Below are 16,907 nucleotides of genomic sequence, written 5' to 3' on the forward strand. Positions count from 1 at the left end.
CCCAGTGTGATCTGACACAGCAAGGTCTTAGAAAGAGCCTGACCAAAGCTGAGTTCTGCAGTCACCAGAAAACCACACTGACCAGTTCTGTTCACTTCTAACTGGTGAGGGAAGCAACATGGCCTCAAGCCCACAGGTTCTGTGAGAAGGTTGTGGATTCCTGATCCCCAGAAGTGCTCAAGGCCAGGCTGGATGGAGCTTGGAACACACTGGTCTAGTGGAGGGTGTCCCTGCAGATGGGAGGGGGTTGGAATGAGATGAGCCTTAAGGTCCCTTCCAAAGCAAACTGTGATTATGTGATTGGGGTTACAGATTTTTCTGAAACGTAGTAAAGGCTGAAAGCAAATGAAATGTAGAAGCTGAAAGAAACTCAGACACAGGACTGAACATGTGAACAGGAGATCCTGCACTCTTCCACTGCAGAACTCCAACTCTCCTTCCCTTGCACTTTTCTGCAAGCACCAGGAAATTGGCCTCTGCTTCAAAGGAGCTGCCTCAAAGCATCCAGACCACCAGAGACGTGCATCAACATGAATAAACAGGACATGGGGAGATCTCAACAGCACACTCCAGGTGAGGTGCTCCTGTGTCTACAGCACAATTGAATTTGCAGGAAGTCAGAGAAAGAGAACAACATAGATTTTGCCAGTTAGCAAAGCAAAGGTCTACAGATACAAGGAGCAAGAAGCCAAAAGTGGTAAGAGCTTGAGTAGAAGTACAATGCTTCCCAAAGGCTGGGAATCTCCCAGGATACTGGCCTGCTTAGGAGGCTGACAGACAGCTTCTAACTCCTAGTGCCTAACAGATGAGGAATTTTCTTCAAAGCTTTCAAACTTGAAAACAATAAGGAAAATAAAGTAACTCATTTATCTTAGGTAAACTTTATCCTGGAGGGACCTGCCAGGCTACTAAAAGGACAACAGCAGAACTGTCAGAAAGCACTATTAAACAGCAATTTTCCAGAGGACCACAAGATTTTTGTGCTGTTGAGGACCTTGATGTTATTCTGGAGCAGGGCCCAAAGGAGAAACTCAAAATGTAACACTGTGCCTCATGTTTTGAGGAACACACATACTTTACGTTCCAATTGAGCTGCTCTAGTTTCAAGTCTGCCTCAAACATGCAAGTAGGAGCCACCCCTATTTTTGGAACTGACTCGAAAGCAACACAGACTGGAAGAACTCCACTGGGAAAGCCAGTGCCATATTTAAACAAATTTTTAAAACCTCAGAAAGTAGGAGTTCCCACATTAAAGCTGAGGCAGATCTAGAGCGAGAATTGCCTCATCCTCCCTAACGACCTCTCAGCCCTCCTCTAGAAATTAAGACTGAATATTGTCTGCACAGACCTTTTCTGTAGGAGTTGAGCAAAGTCTGCCATTCACTCCCTTCTCTCCCACCACTTCATAAGAACAGAATCCCAGGCAACATGACAACATTGAGTGTCTCTTGTCATCTACAGAGATCCTTTTGGTGATCAGTGCATTCCTCTTCAGAGCTCTTTACTACGGCAGGCAAGACTTACACATCCTGAAGTTCAAGCATATGTGTCCCATCAAAGCCCTGAGAGCAGCACTTACCTGGGCTCCCCTGGAGTAGGATCTGAAAATAGTGCAAAATCTTCCTTGCCCTGAGGTGTCCCTAAAACACAGAAAAGTTACAGCTATGAGATGTGGAGAACTGACTCCCATACTGCACATCTCCTACTGGCCACAAAGAAATAAAATAAAAATCAGGGTTTATCTTGTCAGATCTTTAGGAGGGGCATGGTACCCAAAGTCCTCTGCATGGTGGATTCTTCTGGGGAAGAACTGGTGGATCCATCTCCACCTCTGGGTACAGGTTGTCACTGTCATTGTGCTTCCCATGGAGAAGATACAAGCCCAAACCTTGGGCTGCAGCACTACTGGATGATGTGTGAGGGTAAAAGTCATTTTACTCCCTTGAGCAAAGGATTTTCTGCCTAGTTCCCTTCAGTCCACAGGAGTTCAAAGTCAGAGTTAGTCTGCACAGGTCTCCCAGCCATGGAGAACAGCCAACCTAAATATGACCACTCACAGGAGGAGAAATTGCCTTGCACTAGGCTTCACCTGTTTTTCCACTACATTTTAACCAAAATAAAGGGAATTCACTTGGAATTCTCTTCATACCCAGATCCCTGACAGAGCTGGTCTATATACCCTACAGAAAGCTGAGGATCAGGAGTGGGGTGCAGTGTTTCTAGACCACTGTGACAATAAGGGGCTTTTCAGTCACTATAACTTGTCTTGTCTGGACAAGGTGCAACTAAGTTTGACAACACTGCCAGCATCTCTCAATGCCCTTCTGGAACAAGACACCAGAGTCCAGCACTCTGATTTAACCAGGATATACCGAAATGTGTCAGGCTAATCAGAGACACATTATGGTGTTTCTCAAATCTATTCCCTGGGCCAGGATAAAAGACACTTTAATGACCACTGAGAAGGCTGAGGAATTCCTCAGCCCCAGATCTGCAGCTCTAGGAAAAACATACTGACCTCACGTGCAGGACAGTCATTTTTTCAGATGTCAAGCTTTGTAGGATCCTGGACATCAATCTAGCAGCCTGTGCTTACATGTCCTTCTCCCTCAACAATCAAATACTGGGTAAGTAATGGTAAAAGATTACACTAAGGCATCATCAATCAGTGTTATCAGCTTTTCAGTTTCTCTGCTGTTCTCCAGCTCAAGAATTACATTATAAAAAGATGGTTTCAAAAGGGAAGCACTAAGTTACTACACACCTGGGGCTGAAGTGTTAAAATAGGTATCTTACAAGAGAGACAAGAATGCAAGTGGCACATAAAAACATGGAGGCTAGAAGAGATAAATTAGCTGCTTCTGTTCTTTTTTGTAAGAAAAATGAGGACATTCAGCTTCAAAGAGCAGGGGTGTAATTAAACTACCAAACTACACACTGCTAGAGTCAGTCACTGAGGCTTAGAACATGGAGTTCATTCCTATTTAACAATTCACACATGTTACTAATATTCCTGTTACTTGACCCAAGCATTTCTAAGGGGATATTTAACTCCATGTTTTAGGACCTGTGTCATTCCCTAATTCCTGGATCTGCGTGAAAACCAGGGTAGGGACAGACAACCTATCCTGTCCTTCCCCTCCTCTTTCATCTCCACAGACTGCTGTGTCAGCTCCTCAGCAAGTCAGACAAAGCTCAGCCAGAAGGACTCCAGCTGTCCCTCCGGTGCTGACAGATAAGGCAGGGGTTACCCCTCCCATGCAGGGTTCTCCATCTGTGTCCCAGGCTCTGGTCACTCCAGTCAGTCCTGCTCCCCAGGGGTTCACCCTACCCTGATGTGGTGATGCCTCTTCACTGCTTGTTTTAATTTTCTACTCAAGGCACTGAGAAATATCCAGCTGCTGAGGGACCAAGGGTTTCACCTGTTTTATTCTTCTACTTTCCTTCTCTTGTTTCTATTTCTCATCCCTGGATATCAGGAATATCCAGCATTGCTTCCAAAAAAATACTATTCCCTCAGTGATGGAGAGCAGTATGGGAACATAGAATGATGTTACAGTTTGGTTGGAAGGGATGTTATACACCAACCAGCTCCACCCCTGCTATGGAGGGACACTTTCCACCACCCCAGGGTGTTCCAAGCCCTGTCCAGCCTGGCCTTGGGCACTGCCAGGGATGCAGGGGCAGCCACAGCTGCTCTGGGCACCCTGTGCCAGGGCCTGCCCACCCTCACAGGGAACAATTCCTTTCCAATCTAACCCTGCCCTATGCCAAAGGGAAGTCATTTCCCCTTGTCCTGTCCCTCCATCCCTTGTCCCCAGTCCCTCTCCAGCTCTCCTGGAGCCCCTTTAGGCCCTGCCAGGGGCTCTGAGGTGTCCCTGGTGCCTTCTCCTCTCCAGGTGAGCACCCTCAGCTCTCCCAGCCTGGCTCCAGAGCAGGAGGGGCTCCGTCCTTGGAGCATCTCCATGGCCTCCTCTGAACCTGTTCTAACATATCCATGTGCTTCTTGTGCCAGGAGCTCTGGACAAGAGAACTACAGTTGGGGTCTCAAGTGCAGAGCAATGGTGAAAATGGTCAATTATGACAGACAATGACTGAATTCAGACTATTCCAGCAAAGAGCAGCATGGTGTTTGTGCTACTTGACTGACAGAAAGGAATCTTGTTTGCCAGAGTAACTCTCTGGTAAGACCAGCCAGGAAGTCCCACCACTCCCCCAGGGATGGTCCACGCTCTCCACAGCCTGGTACAGCATCCCCAGCCCTGTGTCCCTGCTCACCTGGCCTGAGCTCCCAGGGTTTGGGTTAGAGAGGCTCAGAACACTCACCAGAGTTCCAGCTTGACCCTTCTGCCATCCAACAGGATAGTAGTGGTCTTGTAGTCAATTCCTGAAAGAAAAGCAATGAAAAGCTGAGCAAACCCTGAGAACATCTTCAGAGATGCACAAGAACCTTGCTCTGCCCACATGGAGCTCTCATTTCATGTTTCCTAAAGGGATGTTTTCTCCTCCTTGTTCTGCTGCCTCTTTGAGGAGAGCTACAGAGACCTGACAGGAACAGACTTCTGCTCCACAGCAAAGGCAGCTCTGTGGAGCTCTATCCCTCCTCCCTGAAAACAAGTTAACCCCTACATTGCTTCTGACCTCTTCATTGTGGTTTTAAACCTCTCAGAACTTGAGCTCTAGGAGAAGTTGGATGGGGCTTAGAGTGACTTGGAAGGTGTCCTTGACCATGGCACAGAGGATGGAACAAGGTGAGCTTCAGGGTTCCTTCTAACCCAAGTCACTCCATGAGCTTCAGGGTTCCTTCTAATCCAAGTTCACTCTCTGAGATTCAGTGATTTGTAGCATTATCCCACATGGCAGTGATAAATTAAACTTCTAGGGGGTGAACTGACAGAAACAATTTAGATACATCTCTGCTACATCAGCCTGCAGTCCCAGCATTTCTCAACCACCACTGCCTGCAGCAACAGGGCCTTTTGGGAGAGGTTACAGAAGGCTGTCCAAAGATTGCTGTCCCTCCTTCTGAGCAGCTCTGGGGTGTGGATCACAGGGGGACAGGTAAGGCAGGACACACTCCCCCCTTGTGAAGGGCTGAGAAGCAGCACAGACATCTGCTTTTGCTTTTCACAAAGCCCCACACTGGAGCAGCAGAAACCCCACAAACCACAACAACCAGCTGTGCTGGCATGAAACTCACTCACACAAGGGGTGCCCACTACCTTCAGATACATCAGAAATTTGTTAAAACCAGGAGCCTGTCTCACAGTCAGACTGAAAAGTTTGAAAAGAAACAACTCCCCTTGCAAGCAACAGGCCCAAACCACAGAAGCACAACTGCACCTCCCACCTCCTTCCCAAAGCCGAGGGGCACGAGGTGCCCAGGAAAAGCAGCTTCTCTGCAAGCTCTTGTTAATGAGCTTCAAGTGTAGTGAAATTGCATAAACAAAGCAGAGAGCACCATCACTGCACGCCCACTGAAGCATCAACTAATTTACAACCGTTTAATAAAGCAGAGTCACTTCACTCTAATTACATCAACTTTAGTTTTTCTTCTTGTCAACAGATATCAAACTTTGAATATCTCTTAAAACCCCACACTGTTATGACCTGCATTTCCCTTTTCCTGCAAGGAGAACACTGCCCTGACAACCAAACAGACAAGTTTGTCAATAAAGCAAATGGATTTTTCTGAGTCATCCACAGGAGTTCCCTGTTAGTGAAAAACAAATTAGATTTCAGCCTTCATAGGGTGCTATAAAAAGCAATAAAGATAATTATCTTAAATTCCAACTATTTCCAGTGCTGTATCACAGAAAATAGGCAGTTTACATTTTATCTTCCTCCAGAGACAAGTGAATGATCTGTATTTATTTCCAGGCAGACATAAATCTCCCTCATCCCCAGGGATGGTGAGGAGCAGTGGGAGTAAGGCTGCTCTGCTACCAGAAGGGAGCATCCAGACATCTTCCCCTGCCAGTTCCTGAACCAGGATCTGCTGGGTTGTTAGGGAATAGGCCAATTAAGCCCATTGCTCTGTTTCAGATGCAAAATGCTGACAGACTCTGGCCCCTCCTTGGGCACAGGAGCTCCCTGTCAGCAGCGAGTCCTGATCACCCCCAGTGCCAGCAGTGCACAGGTGGAGCAGGTGCATGGAAGCACCACGGGTGAGAACAGGGACAGTTTTCAGGGCACTGAGGCCACATGCTTCCAAAAATGCCACTGCTGAGCTGAAACAAATTGCTTGACTACAGCTTTCAAAAGTGAGAGAGGTTCAGCTAAACTGGGAAGAGAAGGAAACTTGTTAATGGAAATGTCAAATACGCAGATGTCGTCATTATGCTCCTCGCCCACTAACTGCCCAGCCTACATCCCCAGAGGAACATGGGTTCCCTGTCCTCAAAACTCATGACTTGGTCACCAGAGAAATGCTTTAAATAATCCATGTTCATCTGAAACTACACCACATACTTTAATCCAGAGGGACACCAGCCTTTGGGCGTTACATATGCTGGCCCAAGGAGGTCACACACATTCCAGTTAAAAGCAAGCTGGTATCTGGTTATGGGCTGAGGAAAGTGCTGCACTTTTTAATGTACAAACACCCAAACTGAGACCAGGACTAAATTTACAAAAGGTTTTGGAGCAAACTCTGCCTACAAGCTCATTAATGAAAGACAAAAATCTGCACAACTGCAGTGTTTTGGAGAAAATTTCAGCTTCCCTTTTCCATAAACACTCAGGGCATCAGGACAGCTCAAAGGCACTCCCTGGTTTTGGTCTGTTATTTTAGCTGGTTAGCATTGAGTAGGCTGCAATTCACAAGCACAGCTTTCCCATGGCTCTCCTGGTGAGACAAAATCTGCATCAATTTGGAGGTGCCCTCAAAATCATGGGACTCACCACTGTGCTGAACACCAGTACTGGCCCCTTACATTTCAGTCCCAGTAACACACAACCATGTCCTGAGCTGCAGCCCAAGGCACTCCCCCATTTACAGCTCACAGGGAAGTTGAGCTGCCAAGTTCCCTTTGCCAGGCCCAGCCTACAGCTCCAGCTCAGCCCTGGCTCCCCCCCTGTCCCAGGGATCTGGGGACAGAGGGTCACAGCAGCCACTAGATGCCACCTCTGCTCTGAGGCTGCTGGCAGTGCAGCAGCACATGGCCATGGCCATACCAGGGCTGCCCCTCCAGCTTTACACTTCAGGCAGCTCAGACACAAGCTAAGGGAAGTTTTTAGAACTTCCTTTCTACAGGTGACAGGGTTTCCCCTATCTGAGCATCACCTCTGCTCACAGCCAAGCACAGCTTATTTCGGGACAGACACTGCTCTGAGAGGCTTTGATCCCACTCCCCTGACAGGGAGGGACCAGCCCCAGCACGGGCTGCTCCTGCAGCACACACAGCCCAGAGAACCGGCCCTGCCCGGCCCCGCAGCAGCAGCGCTGCGGGAAAAGAAAACACTCTTGTTTAAAGCCTATTTTATATCAACGGATCTCTTTCTGGACCAATATTACATGATGCAACAAAGCAAATGAGGCTCAGAGAACAAGTCTGGGCTGTTCTCTGGGATTTAGCATTCAGGCCAACTCCTGTGTTATTTTTCCAGCCCTGCTTTAGACTCCTGCTTATGCTGATGCCATCCCAGCCCCATTCCTGCAGCAGAGAGCCAACCTGGCACAGAGGGATCTGCTGTACCAAGCCTGTATCTGCCAACCTGGCACAGAGGGATCTGCTCTACCAAGCCTGACATCAGACACCTGATTCTCCTCCATGGAGCTGGGTTTCATGCTCCCAGGCAAGGTTCTGGGGAATCCCAAACCTTTCTTTCTTTCTTTTGCCAGTTGCTCTAAGAAAAACATAAGAAAGCAAGTAATTTTCCCATGGGAATCCACAGGATGTGTTATAGGAAACTCTGATCCCTTCCAAATTACTCATGCCAAGCACAACACACTTCGCATCAGTATCACCTGAAAACTCTACACCCAACCTGAGCTTATGTAAAGCTTTCACCCAAAAGATGACACTTGATGTGAATAGGAAAAGTAAAACCCCTCCAAGAGAAATGGTAACTTTTTCCCAACACTTGATACTACTTTGTATCAGGCTGTTCCCTTCCCCCTGGGAATTCATGGCTCGGACACGTGTATGTCCACTCTGCCAAGCTTCTCCTCTGCACCTGCATGAGCAGCAAAAATACAAAGGTGGAGGCAGCAGCCAAGCAGGTACATGGATCTGGAAGTCACACTGGAAAAGGGAGAAACACAAGGGAGATGTGCATTTCATGCTCTCCCTTTAAAGAGGTTGATCTCTCAGGAAAATTGCTTTAAACAGCTCAAGTGAACAAAGCTCTATAAATATTTACTACTGAAACATGGTGGCCTCTGGTTTTGGTGTGGGTCTTTGTTTCAGAGAAAAGGAGACAAGTTTGCAGTTGCACACTCATCAGGTGACTCTGCCCTAACACCTGGGTGGAGGCCAGAAGGGCACCTCCCCTTGAAAAGGCAGGTTTGAGCAAAACCTAAGAGCAGCATGAGCCTCTTTCCTCCTTTAGCTTTCCAAGGTGATCCCCACTGCACTGGGGGGAGGGTGATTCCAGCTCCCAGGGTAATGCCAGAGCCAACACTGCTGCTTTGGTTACTGGTCCAAATCAAGTGTCCTCCTTCAGGGATGCTCTAATGATCCATGGCCCAACTAACACAGACATCACAAAGGTATAACCAGGGATGAAGGGCTCATCCCACATTAACCAAGCCATCAGCAGAATTTCCTGAGACCTTCCCCAAAAGCTGCCAGCACCATCTCCAGTGTGTATCTGCAGTGTCTCTAAGAAGAATAGAATTTATTCACAAATGTGGGCCAGAAGACATTCCAGGTGATGCTCAAAAATCTCTTTCCAAAGGAAAAAATTAAAAAGTAGTAAAACGAAATCAATGTACTCAGGTGAAACATTGATATAGTTTTAAGGCTTAAAGCTTGCTTTCCTTCCGAGAGAGACTCTTTGTCACTTGCAGTCATTTCCAGTTTGTGTGAGTCAGATTGGCCAAAGATGCTTTTTCCACCTCATTTCTTACATGAATGTTTCTGCTTGTGGGAGCTTGGAATCCACCTCGCTGTTAGTCCACCCACAAAAAAAAAAAACAGTGCACATTATTTTAACTTCATTAAAACTCAGTTCCCCCAGCTTGCAGACATGTGCTATATGATGCAACCTCAGCTTTTTTCCTCCTTTTAAAAATTAAATTTGGTTTCATTTATTTATAATTCAAAAGAAGATAACCAACCTGCTTGCAAAGAGATACATAAGGTCAACAGGCAAAACTGGAGGTGTGCAATGATGATGAGCCAAGGCCAAACCTTTACTCAATGCATCATATAAATAAGAAATAAGATAAACTGAGTGGACTTTTGTTACCTGACTAATGCTGCAATTCAGTGGATTGTTCCTTTATCTACAGACATAATTAAGTCAGAGTGGCTGCATTCTGCAACTCTTGATGGCATCTGAGCACTCAGAAGAGGGCTAAAGGTGAGCTGTGCCTGGTCTCTTGCAGCCTTACAGAAATGCTCTGCTCAACTGGGAAATCTTCAGACTGGCCCAGAAGCCACCAGAAAGACTCACTGTGTCACCACAGTGCCTCACCCAGCCAGCCTGGTGATGGACTTTGGTTTGTGATTGCCATTAGTGCAGCTGAAGCCACCACACCACAGATGTCTAACTGAAAAAGCTGCTTTTTCCCCCAAACACCCCTGGGCTCCTCTGTTTGCTCACAGGTCATCAGCTCTGCTGAGTGCACAAGGTCTGGGGCACTTAAAAGGGCCTCGCTAAAGGTTTGTAGGTTTAGTGCCACACTGACCACTGGCTGCTGGGAAGAGGGGAGAGCACAGGGCTGGAATGAAAACATAGAGAATACACATCAAATATTTAACTTGCTGAGATTTCACAGTGAACTCCAGTAACCAGCTGTGAAGGGCTGGTCATGCTGTGTGGCACCAGAGAGGAGCCTCGGGAGAAGGGGACGCAGAGCTCTGGGAGCAAGGAGCTGACAGATTGAAACATGCCATGATTATAAAACAGGCCAACACCAAGAGTATCCAGCCAGGAATTTGTAACCTGTGTCGTGACAATCCTTCCTTACTACACAGGGAAGGATCAAAGCCACAATCACTCAGTGTGCAGCTGGGCTTAAAGGCATGTTCTCACTGCCACAAAGGTAGATAAGCACCTAGGAACACTTTAGAGTGGGTCAATGGACTGCAAATCCTTTATTGTGTGTTTGCAAAAGGAAAATATCAAGGATGAATCTGTGGTGAAGCTTCTCAGCACCAAGGACTCCAGGAGTTGTGACTAAGTAGGGATGGGTAAAATTGGTTTTAAAACTTTATCAACAGTATTGGCAACGCTGTGGATGCCAAGAACACCACAGCAATTGTGAATTTTTGTGAGAACATAAACTATGCATGAGAGCCCTGTCCCTTCCAGCCAGGGGTCCCCATGAGGGGTCTGGTCAGGTTGTCCCCTCCTCTGAGCCCTCTTGCAGGGCTGGCACAGCCTGGCTGGGTGTCACTCAGGCTCCCCCCTCCACAGTCCCCTGGCACACCTTGGGGACATACCAGCACGTTCTCTGTCACATAAACTAGCTGTCATCTTACTGGTGTGTATGCAAGACATGAGCTGCTGAAAGGTCCCTCCCTCTCCCTCCAAAGGGCCTGTGCCAACCTTCCTGCTGGATTAAAAAAGGAAAAAACAATCTGTGCTGCACACAGTGCAGAGGCTGCCCCTTCTCCAGTGCTGGAACTGGAGCCCTCTGCACTCTGCTAAGTCCAGCCTAAGGCCATTAATGCAGAAATTCATTTACCCCAAATGCCAGTGATACCTGAGCAGTGTCCAAAGGCTACTTGTTTATTCTACCAAGTCCCTGTGTGTCACAGATGTTACCAGACCTTTTCAAGATGTTACTAGTCCTTTCCCAAGATGACCCATGCCTTTCCGAGTCATGACTGATGTGCCTGGGGCATAGAAAGCCTTGTCCTTGTGTGTGCAGGCACCACCTGGGGCTGCCCAGACCCTCCTGAAAGCTGGAACCACTGTGGGGGGAGAGCAGCCAGTGCCAGGCACCCCCATCCCTGCTGAATATGAAGAAAAGGCAGAAGCAGCAACATGCAGCTAAGTCCCATCCTCAACAAGTCCAAGAGAATAAAGGGGGGAGGAGAAGTGCTGGGAGGTCACAAACCTGAGGCCAAAAGGTGAGCAGAATAGCTCCAGATCAGCTATGGAGTAAGCACATAACTGCCACTTCCAATCCTCAGCACGCAAAAACCTCACCCAAAACCAAGGCAAAGCCTCCAGACCACCTCCACAAGCAAACCACCCTCTCACATGGGGCAGAGGAGCTCAGAGCAGCCCTGAACCAACACCCTCCTGGCGAGGTTATTTCAGGGTGGAGCAGCCCCCCAGGCACAGGCTGTTACCCACAGGCAGGGTGTCCAGCCGAGCTCTCCAGTGCCCAGCTCTGGGGGTGTGTGGGAGCATTACACAAGGTGAGGCCTGGAGTGACAGAGCTGCTCCAGAGCAGCCCCACAGCACGTTCCTGCCACACAGCCAGGGCCGTACAACCTCCTCAGCTTCTCCACAGGCTCTCCCTCACACCAAAGTGGGCACTCTGACCTCCTGGGACTCATTTTCTGGCAGAACCATATTCCACAGGACAACAGTGGAACACTCCCCACACCATGTTCAGGTTCACTGCTCCCTCTCACCACACCCCCACATCCTGCACCTTTTTGTTTAGGAACTGCTTATGGTGGGGATGGTCATGAAATGTCACCCACAGCAACCACAATGAGGCCAGTGACCAAGCCTCATATAGCCAACCCAGGACATTGCTCCAAGAGCAGAATACAAAGCCAGGACACATTGCAAATGTGGATTAAAATGTCTGATTTTATGGTTTTGTTGTTTTGGGTTTTTTTTACAAGCCCTCACCAGCCTGTGAGTGAAAAGGCAGAATCCACCTATCAGAATTGGTTGGTTGTGAGCAAAAGCTGATAGAGGAGGACTTGTTGCTTCACTTCTAGTCAAACGAGGCAGACGGGCATGGAAACCACAGGTGGCCAGGAGCTGCTGAAAGCATGTTCAGAGCAAACAGGTTTAACCAAGTGTACTAACCCAACACCAAACCCACTCCCAGGCAGAAGGCAGCTGCTGGGGCCACCACCCAGGTTATGCATGCACCCACAGATGCAGGTTTAAGATCCTCTAATTTCACAAGCACTTTAAAAACAGGCAGAAACATCTGTAAGAAGATACCACAGGTGCATTATCTTCCACCCCAGCTTAGAGGAGTAGCTACTGCCTCTGTCATCTGTAAGTGATACTAAATGTTCAGAAAAAACGTGGTATGAGGCACAACGTAACAGATGTTGCAAATGTGGCATCAACAAAACAGATGAAAAAAGAGATTTCGAACTATTCCAATAGCAACTGATGAAGTCACCCAACCTTAAAAAGTGTGTACAGCAGCACATTAACAGCAGCAATTTAACCAGTCAGCTCAGTGCTGTGAGCCACGGGAAAAATCCCTTCCAAACAACACATGAGCTCATCTTTTTGAGTCATCCATTCAATTACCTACTCTTTAAAGAGAGAAACAAATTATCATCACCAACAACAGGGGTCAACCAAACATAGGTGGATTCATCCCAGGTCTGTGCCTTTCAGCGTCACAGTTTACTTCACAGTATCACTACCCTGTTTTGAGCAGGATGACAGAAGTTCCCCAACAACATCGCAGCAGAACAGCCCAGTTCTGCCTGCAGAGCTGGGACTGAAGGTCAGCAAGCATGTGATTTACCTCTGTGATCCTGTCCTGCACCCCAGCTGAGCTTTGGGAACAGGATCAAGAGGCCTCAATTGCCACCGGGCATGAAGGAGAGCAGCACTGCGCCCAACCCTCTCCTGGCCTCTGTCCCCTCCTGCTCACGGCAGCTCACACACAACCCACCCTCGCTGCACCCCTGCTGGAGGCAACGAGAGCTCCCCGTTATTTCGGTGTGCGCAGATGAGCGGGAGCTGCTGGGGACAGGAGGGGAGCCCCAGCACAGTCCCAGGGAGCTGCTCTGAGAGAAACCCAGCGAGCTGCCAAGCACCTCGTACAGACACCTGCTGAAACTGAGAGAGAACAAACGCCTTTCAATTATCTGTAGTTACCCAGATTTGTAGATTTTCTCCTGAAAAACATACTCCATCGTCCATTCACAGACGCTTCGTTTCAGCTGAGAGGGATTTCCATTTAGCCTGGCAGCCTTTCACAGGAAGTCTGCTCACATCAGTTCCCAGGCATCTTCATCTCCAGCTGAGAGGGCTTGGAGGTGGGGATCTCCGGCAAATAATTGCTTGTTTGGTTTTGTAACCAGCCAAAAGGAAAACATTGATTTGGAGATCTCTAAGAAGGCCGGATTTGCAGATTTCACTTGTTCACTGCTTGCTGCAAGCCCAGCACGGTTTCAGCAGCTATATGGTCCTCACACAGAGGAACTTTGTTCTGGGCACACTTAAGGGGGACAATTGCATCAGAAAATGGCATTTGAAGCCAGGAGCAAATCTGTTCCTAAAGCTCCAACAATTTCCCAAGCAGACACCCGGGAAATCCCAGAAACAGTCCAAAGTCAGTCCAGAACCAGGGATGTGAAGTGGATTTGTGCTTTAGAAGAAAATCAAGAATGATTTTATGCACAGAAGCGACAACAAACAAAAGAGTTTCTTCATGCCTTGCAATTCAGATCTCCATAAAAACTACACAGCTGCACACAGAAACAAAGGCAGCCTGTGAGGGAAATCAGAGGGCACCATAACAGTCTGCATTGTTGCTGGATGATCGTACAAACATCAAGATATGCTGGGAGACAAAAAAATCCCCAACACTGAAAAAAATCCAAGCATTTGTCCAAAATACTCTGAATATCCTATCCCTCCATAGTTACACTTCTGTGGACAGTGTGCAGGGAAATGCTGCTCTGCAGCATCAGACCCTCGTGGCAGCCCCTGGGCAGCCTGCATGGTGCATGCCTCAGGTGCACACCTGCTCAGGGATCCTGCAGAGGCTCCCTCTGATCCCTGGGATCCCCAGCCACACCCCACTGGCATCTCCGGGTTTTGCCAGCAACAAGACAGCATTTCCAGACCCATGCTCCACACCCAAACACCCAGAGAGAGCTGCAGCCCTTAAGCTGGGTGTAGACAGGTTAAGCAGACACTTGCAGAGCTCCCGGAACAGCTACAGAGATTCCACTCCCCAGGAATTTCTCTGGCTCCCAAGTTTGGTCTTGCTGCACCAACCAAAGCCAGGAAAGGGCTGCTGCATGTTGGAAGCACCAGGATGGCTGCTAACACTGGTTTCACCTTTCCATGTGCTGTTTCCAATGATAACAAATCTCCAGGGACCTGACTTAGAGTGCATGGCAGGTGTGCTCAGTTCTCCCTCCTTGTCCTTGAAGGATGGACTGGCCCTGTTGGCACAGCAAGCACCTCACTACACACCTGTACAAACTCTGCTGCCTCACAGCATTCTCCCCAGCCTGAAACCAGGTTTTCCAAGCCCAAATTGGAGCCTCCCAGGTCCCCATCTGACCTACAGGACAAAGATCTCACTCCCTGGCAGGCACTCTGGAGCACTTTTGCTGCCACCAGGGAAAAGCCAGCATTTGACATTTAGAAAAACAGAACAAAGTATTGAATTTCAGCCTTTTAATACAGACGAGTCCTACAAGAACACAAGTGTGTCTCACCCACAGAGGTGTTCCACAGCAAACACATTTGCTGGCAGGGTGAGCAGCACAGGTAAGAGCTACCCTGCAGAGTTTCATCTCTTTGTGCCACAGCACAGGCCTGCAGTTTCCTGGATGGATTTTACCACTAAGTAACTCAGGCAGTTTGACAATGTAAGAAAAACAACAACTCTTGGAACAAGAGAGGATTTAAGATTAAATAAATGTTGGGCAAAATGGAGTGAGGGATGGGTTGCTGCATTTTCTTTGTTCATTGCTTGGTTGGTTTTTCTTCCATCTAGTTCTGTCTCCAGTTCATTTGGCCTCCACTCCAGAACCATGGGCAAAAGGCCTGTTACAGGTGCTGTTACAGCTGGTACCAAAGGAAACAAGGCAGGGTAATTTCTGTGTCCAGGACTGAGCAGGGAGCAGGGCCAATCACCTGCACAGAGAGGCAAATGATACAGTAAAACCCCCAAATGGTCCCAGGAACCCAGCAGCCTGGCTGGAAACAAGTTAAAATCCCTAAAAAAAGGAATTTTTTTTGAACTCTGCATTTTATTTAAAAGGTTACCCCAAAGATGCTCAGAACCTTCTGTTAAACTGCCATTTAATTACAGCCTTTCAGTGTGCCCTTTCTGCCTGTCTCCTCCTTAACCACTGATGGTTTAAGCAGCAAATGCTATGTTTGAATTGCACAAAGACTTTTGTCCCAATTCAATGCCCAATCCTGCACAGAACATGCAGGACATTAAGAATTTCAGGTGTTATATTTATAGGAGAACAGGTGTCAAAGTTTTAAAATGATCTAACAATATCTAGAACGGGCCAATGGAAATGAAACAAGGATGAAGCAGAAAAGAGGAAGAAAATCTACAAAGCTGTGGCTACGTAAAAATACTTTCAGCAAATAGAAGCTCTATAGGAACAAACAAACTCCAAGCTATGTTGCAACTTTACTATTTACTACAACTTTTGCAGAAGCAAACAGACTCTTTGATGGAGGTTTCTTGCCTTGAGCCACCACCCTCTGTGCCCCAGCGTAATTTTTTTTCAGGTGAGTCTCACCTTACAGCAAAGCTTTTAGCAAAACAAAGCTGAAGGTTTTCACAATGGAGCTTCCTTCCTCCTCCAGTGCTTGCAATCACACAGGAATTGATACGACATAATGCTCCTCTGGAGCTCGAGCTGGAGAGCCAGGGGACAGCGAGGAGCAAAGGGAAAGAAATCCAGATTTTAACCAGCAGGGTTATAAAACCACAGCTCAAAGCCTCAGCTCAGAGCGTAGCTATTCTCAAGTGCAATGGAAAGATGCTCTGCTGTTCTGAGAGATCGAGGCTGCAGAGGAAAACATGCCAGAGAACAGCTGGAAACAAAAGCTGGAGGAGGAGGAGGAGGAGGAGGAGACTAACTTCCACGGTCTTTCCTATGCAGCTTAAATACTGAACCAACCAAAAACCTCCACACCAGGAGAGGTGTGGACGATTTTGGTGTGCAATCTGGAGAGAGCAAACTGGTTTTTACAAACAAAAAACACAGCGAAACTTTTAATCCCCATTATTAGAAGAACATTCCACCCATTTCAGCTTGGTACTGCTCAGCTCACATCACCTTTGTGCACTCAGGGCTCTGGAACACGTTAACAGCCATAAAAGCACAGCTTTTACAGAGGGATTAGAGGTGGTGAGAACTCTGCAGTGCAACCCAGGACTTTGCAGAGTAGGTCCCCAGCTTTACAAAATCTCAACAAAAACACAACCCTCCTCAGAGGTTCTGCACACTTAACAACCAACACTGTTGTGCACATCTAATCCTGACCAGAGAGAGATACCAAACCTGCCAGACGCTCAGTTTGGGGGTTGGGTTTTGGCTTGATGGGGATTTTTTTGTTTGTTGGCTTTGTTTTGGAATTTAAGTTTAAATCACAGCTGGTTAGTCCCACAACAAGAAGAGCTGGAGGTTCAGCACTGTATCTTTGGAACTATTTTTCACACAAGGGTTATGTAGTAAACAATGGAAAAATAAGAGATGCTGGAGCTGTTTCTGAGTTGCCTGCTCTGATGAGATCAGCTCTGCATCTCTGATGACAGGGAAGTGAACATCCCTGAAGGACACTGAAGAAAGTGCTGGCAGACAGCAGGA

At 47.7% G+C, this 16,907-nt stretch overlaps 1 protein-coding gene across 1 annotated transcript in view; it reads right to left on the reverse strand.

Moving 5' to 3' along the window:
* Positions 1 to 16,907, reverse strand: part of RAB40C (RAB40C, member RAS oncogene family) — a 38,186-nt gene that overhangs the window by 13,985 nt on the left and 7,294 nt on the right. Inside the window, exons 3-4 of the mRNA XM_005425236.2 lie at positions 4,327 to 4,387; positions 1,580 to 1,640 (exon numbers count right to left, since the gene is read on the reverse strand). Coding sequence (XP_005425293.1) covers positions 1,580 to 1,640; positions 4,327 to 4,387 — 122 coding nt within the window. The remainder of the gene's footprint in view (positions 1 to 1,579; positions 1,641 to 4,326; positions 4,388 to 16,907) is intronic.

Source organism: Geospiza fortis, unplaced genomic scaffold, assembly GCF_000277835.1.
Source record: "Geospiza fortis unplaced genomic scaffold, GeoFor_1.0 scaffold114, whole genome shotgun sequence".
Classification (NCBI taxonomy): domain Eukaryota; kingdom Metazoa; phylum Chordata; class Aves; order Passeriformes; family Thraupidae; genus Geospiza; species Geospiza fortis.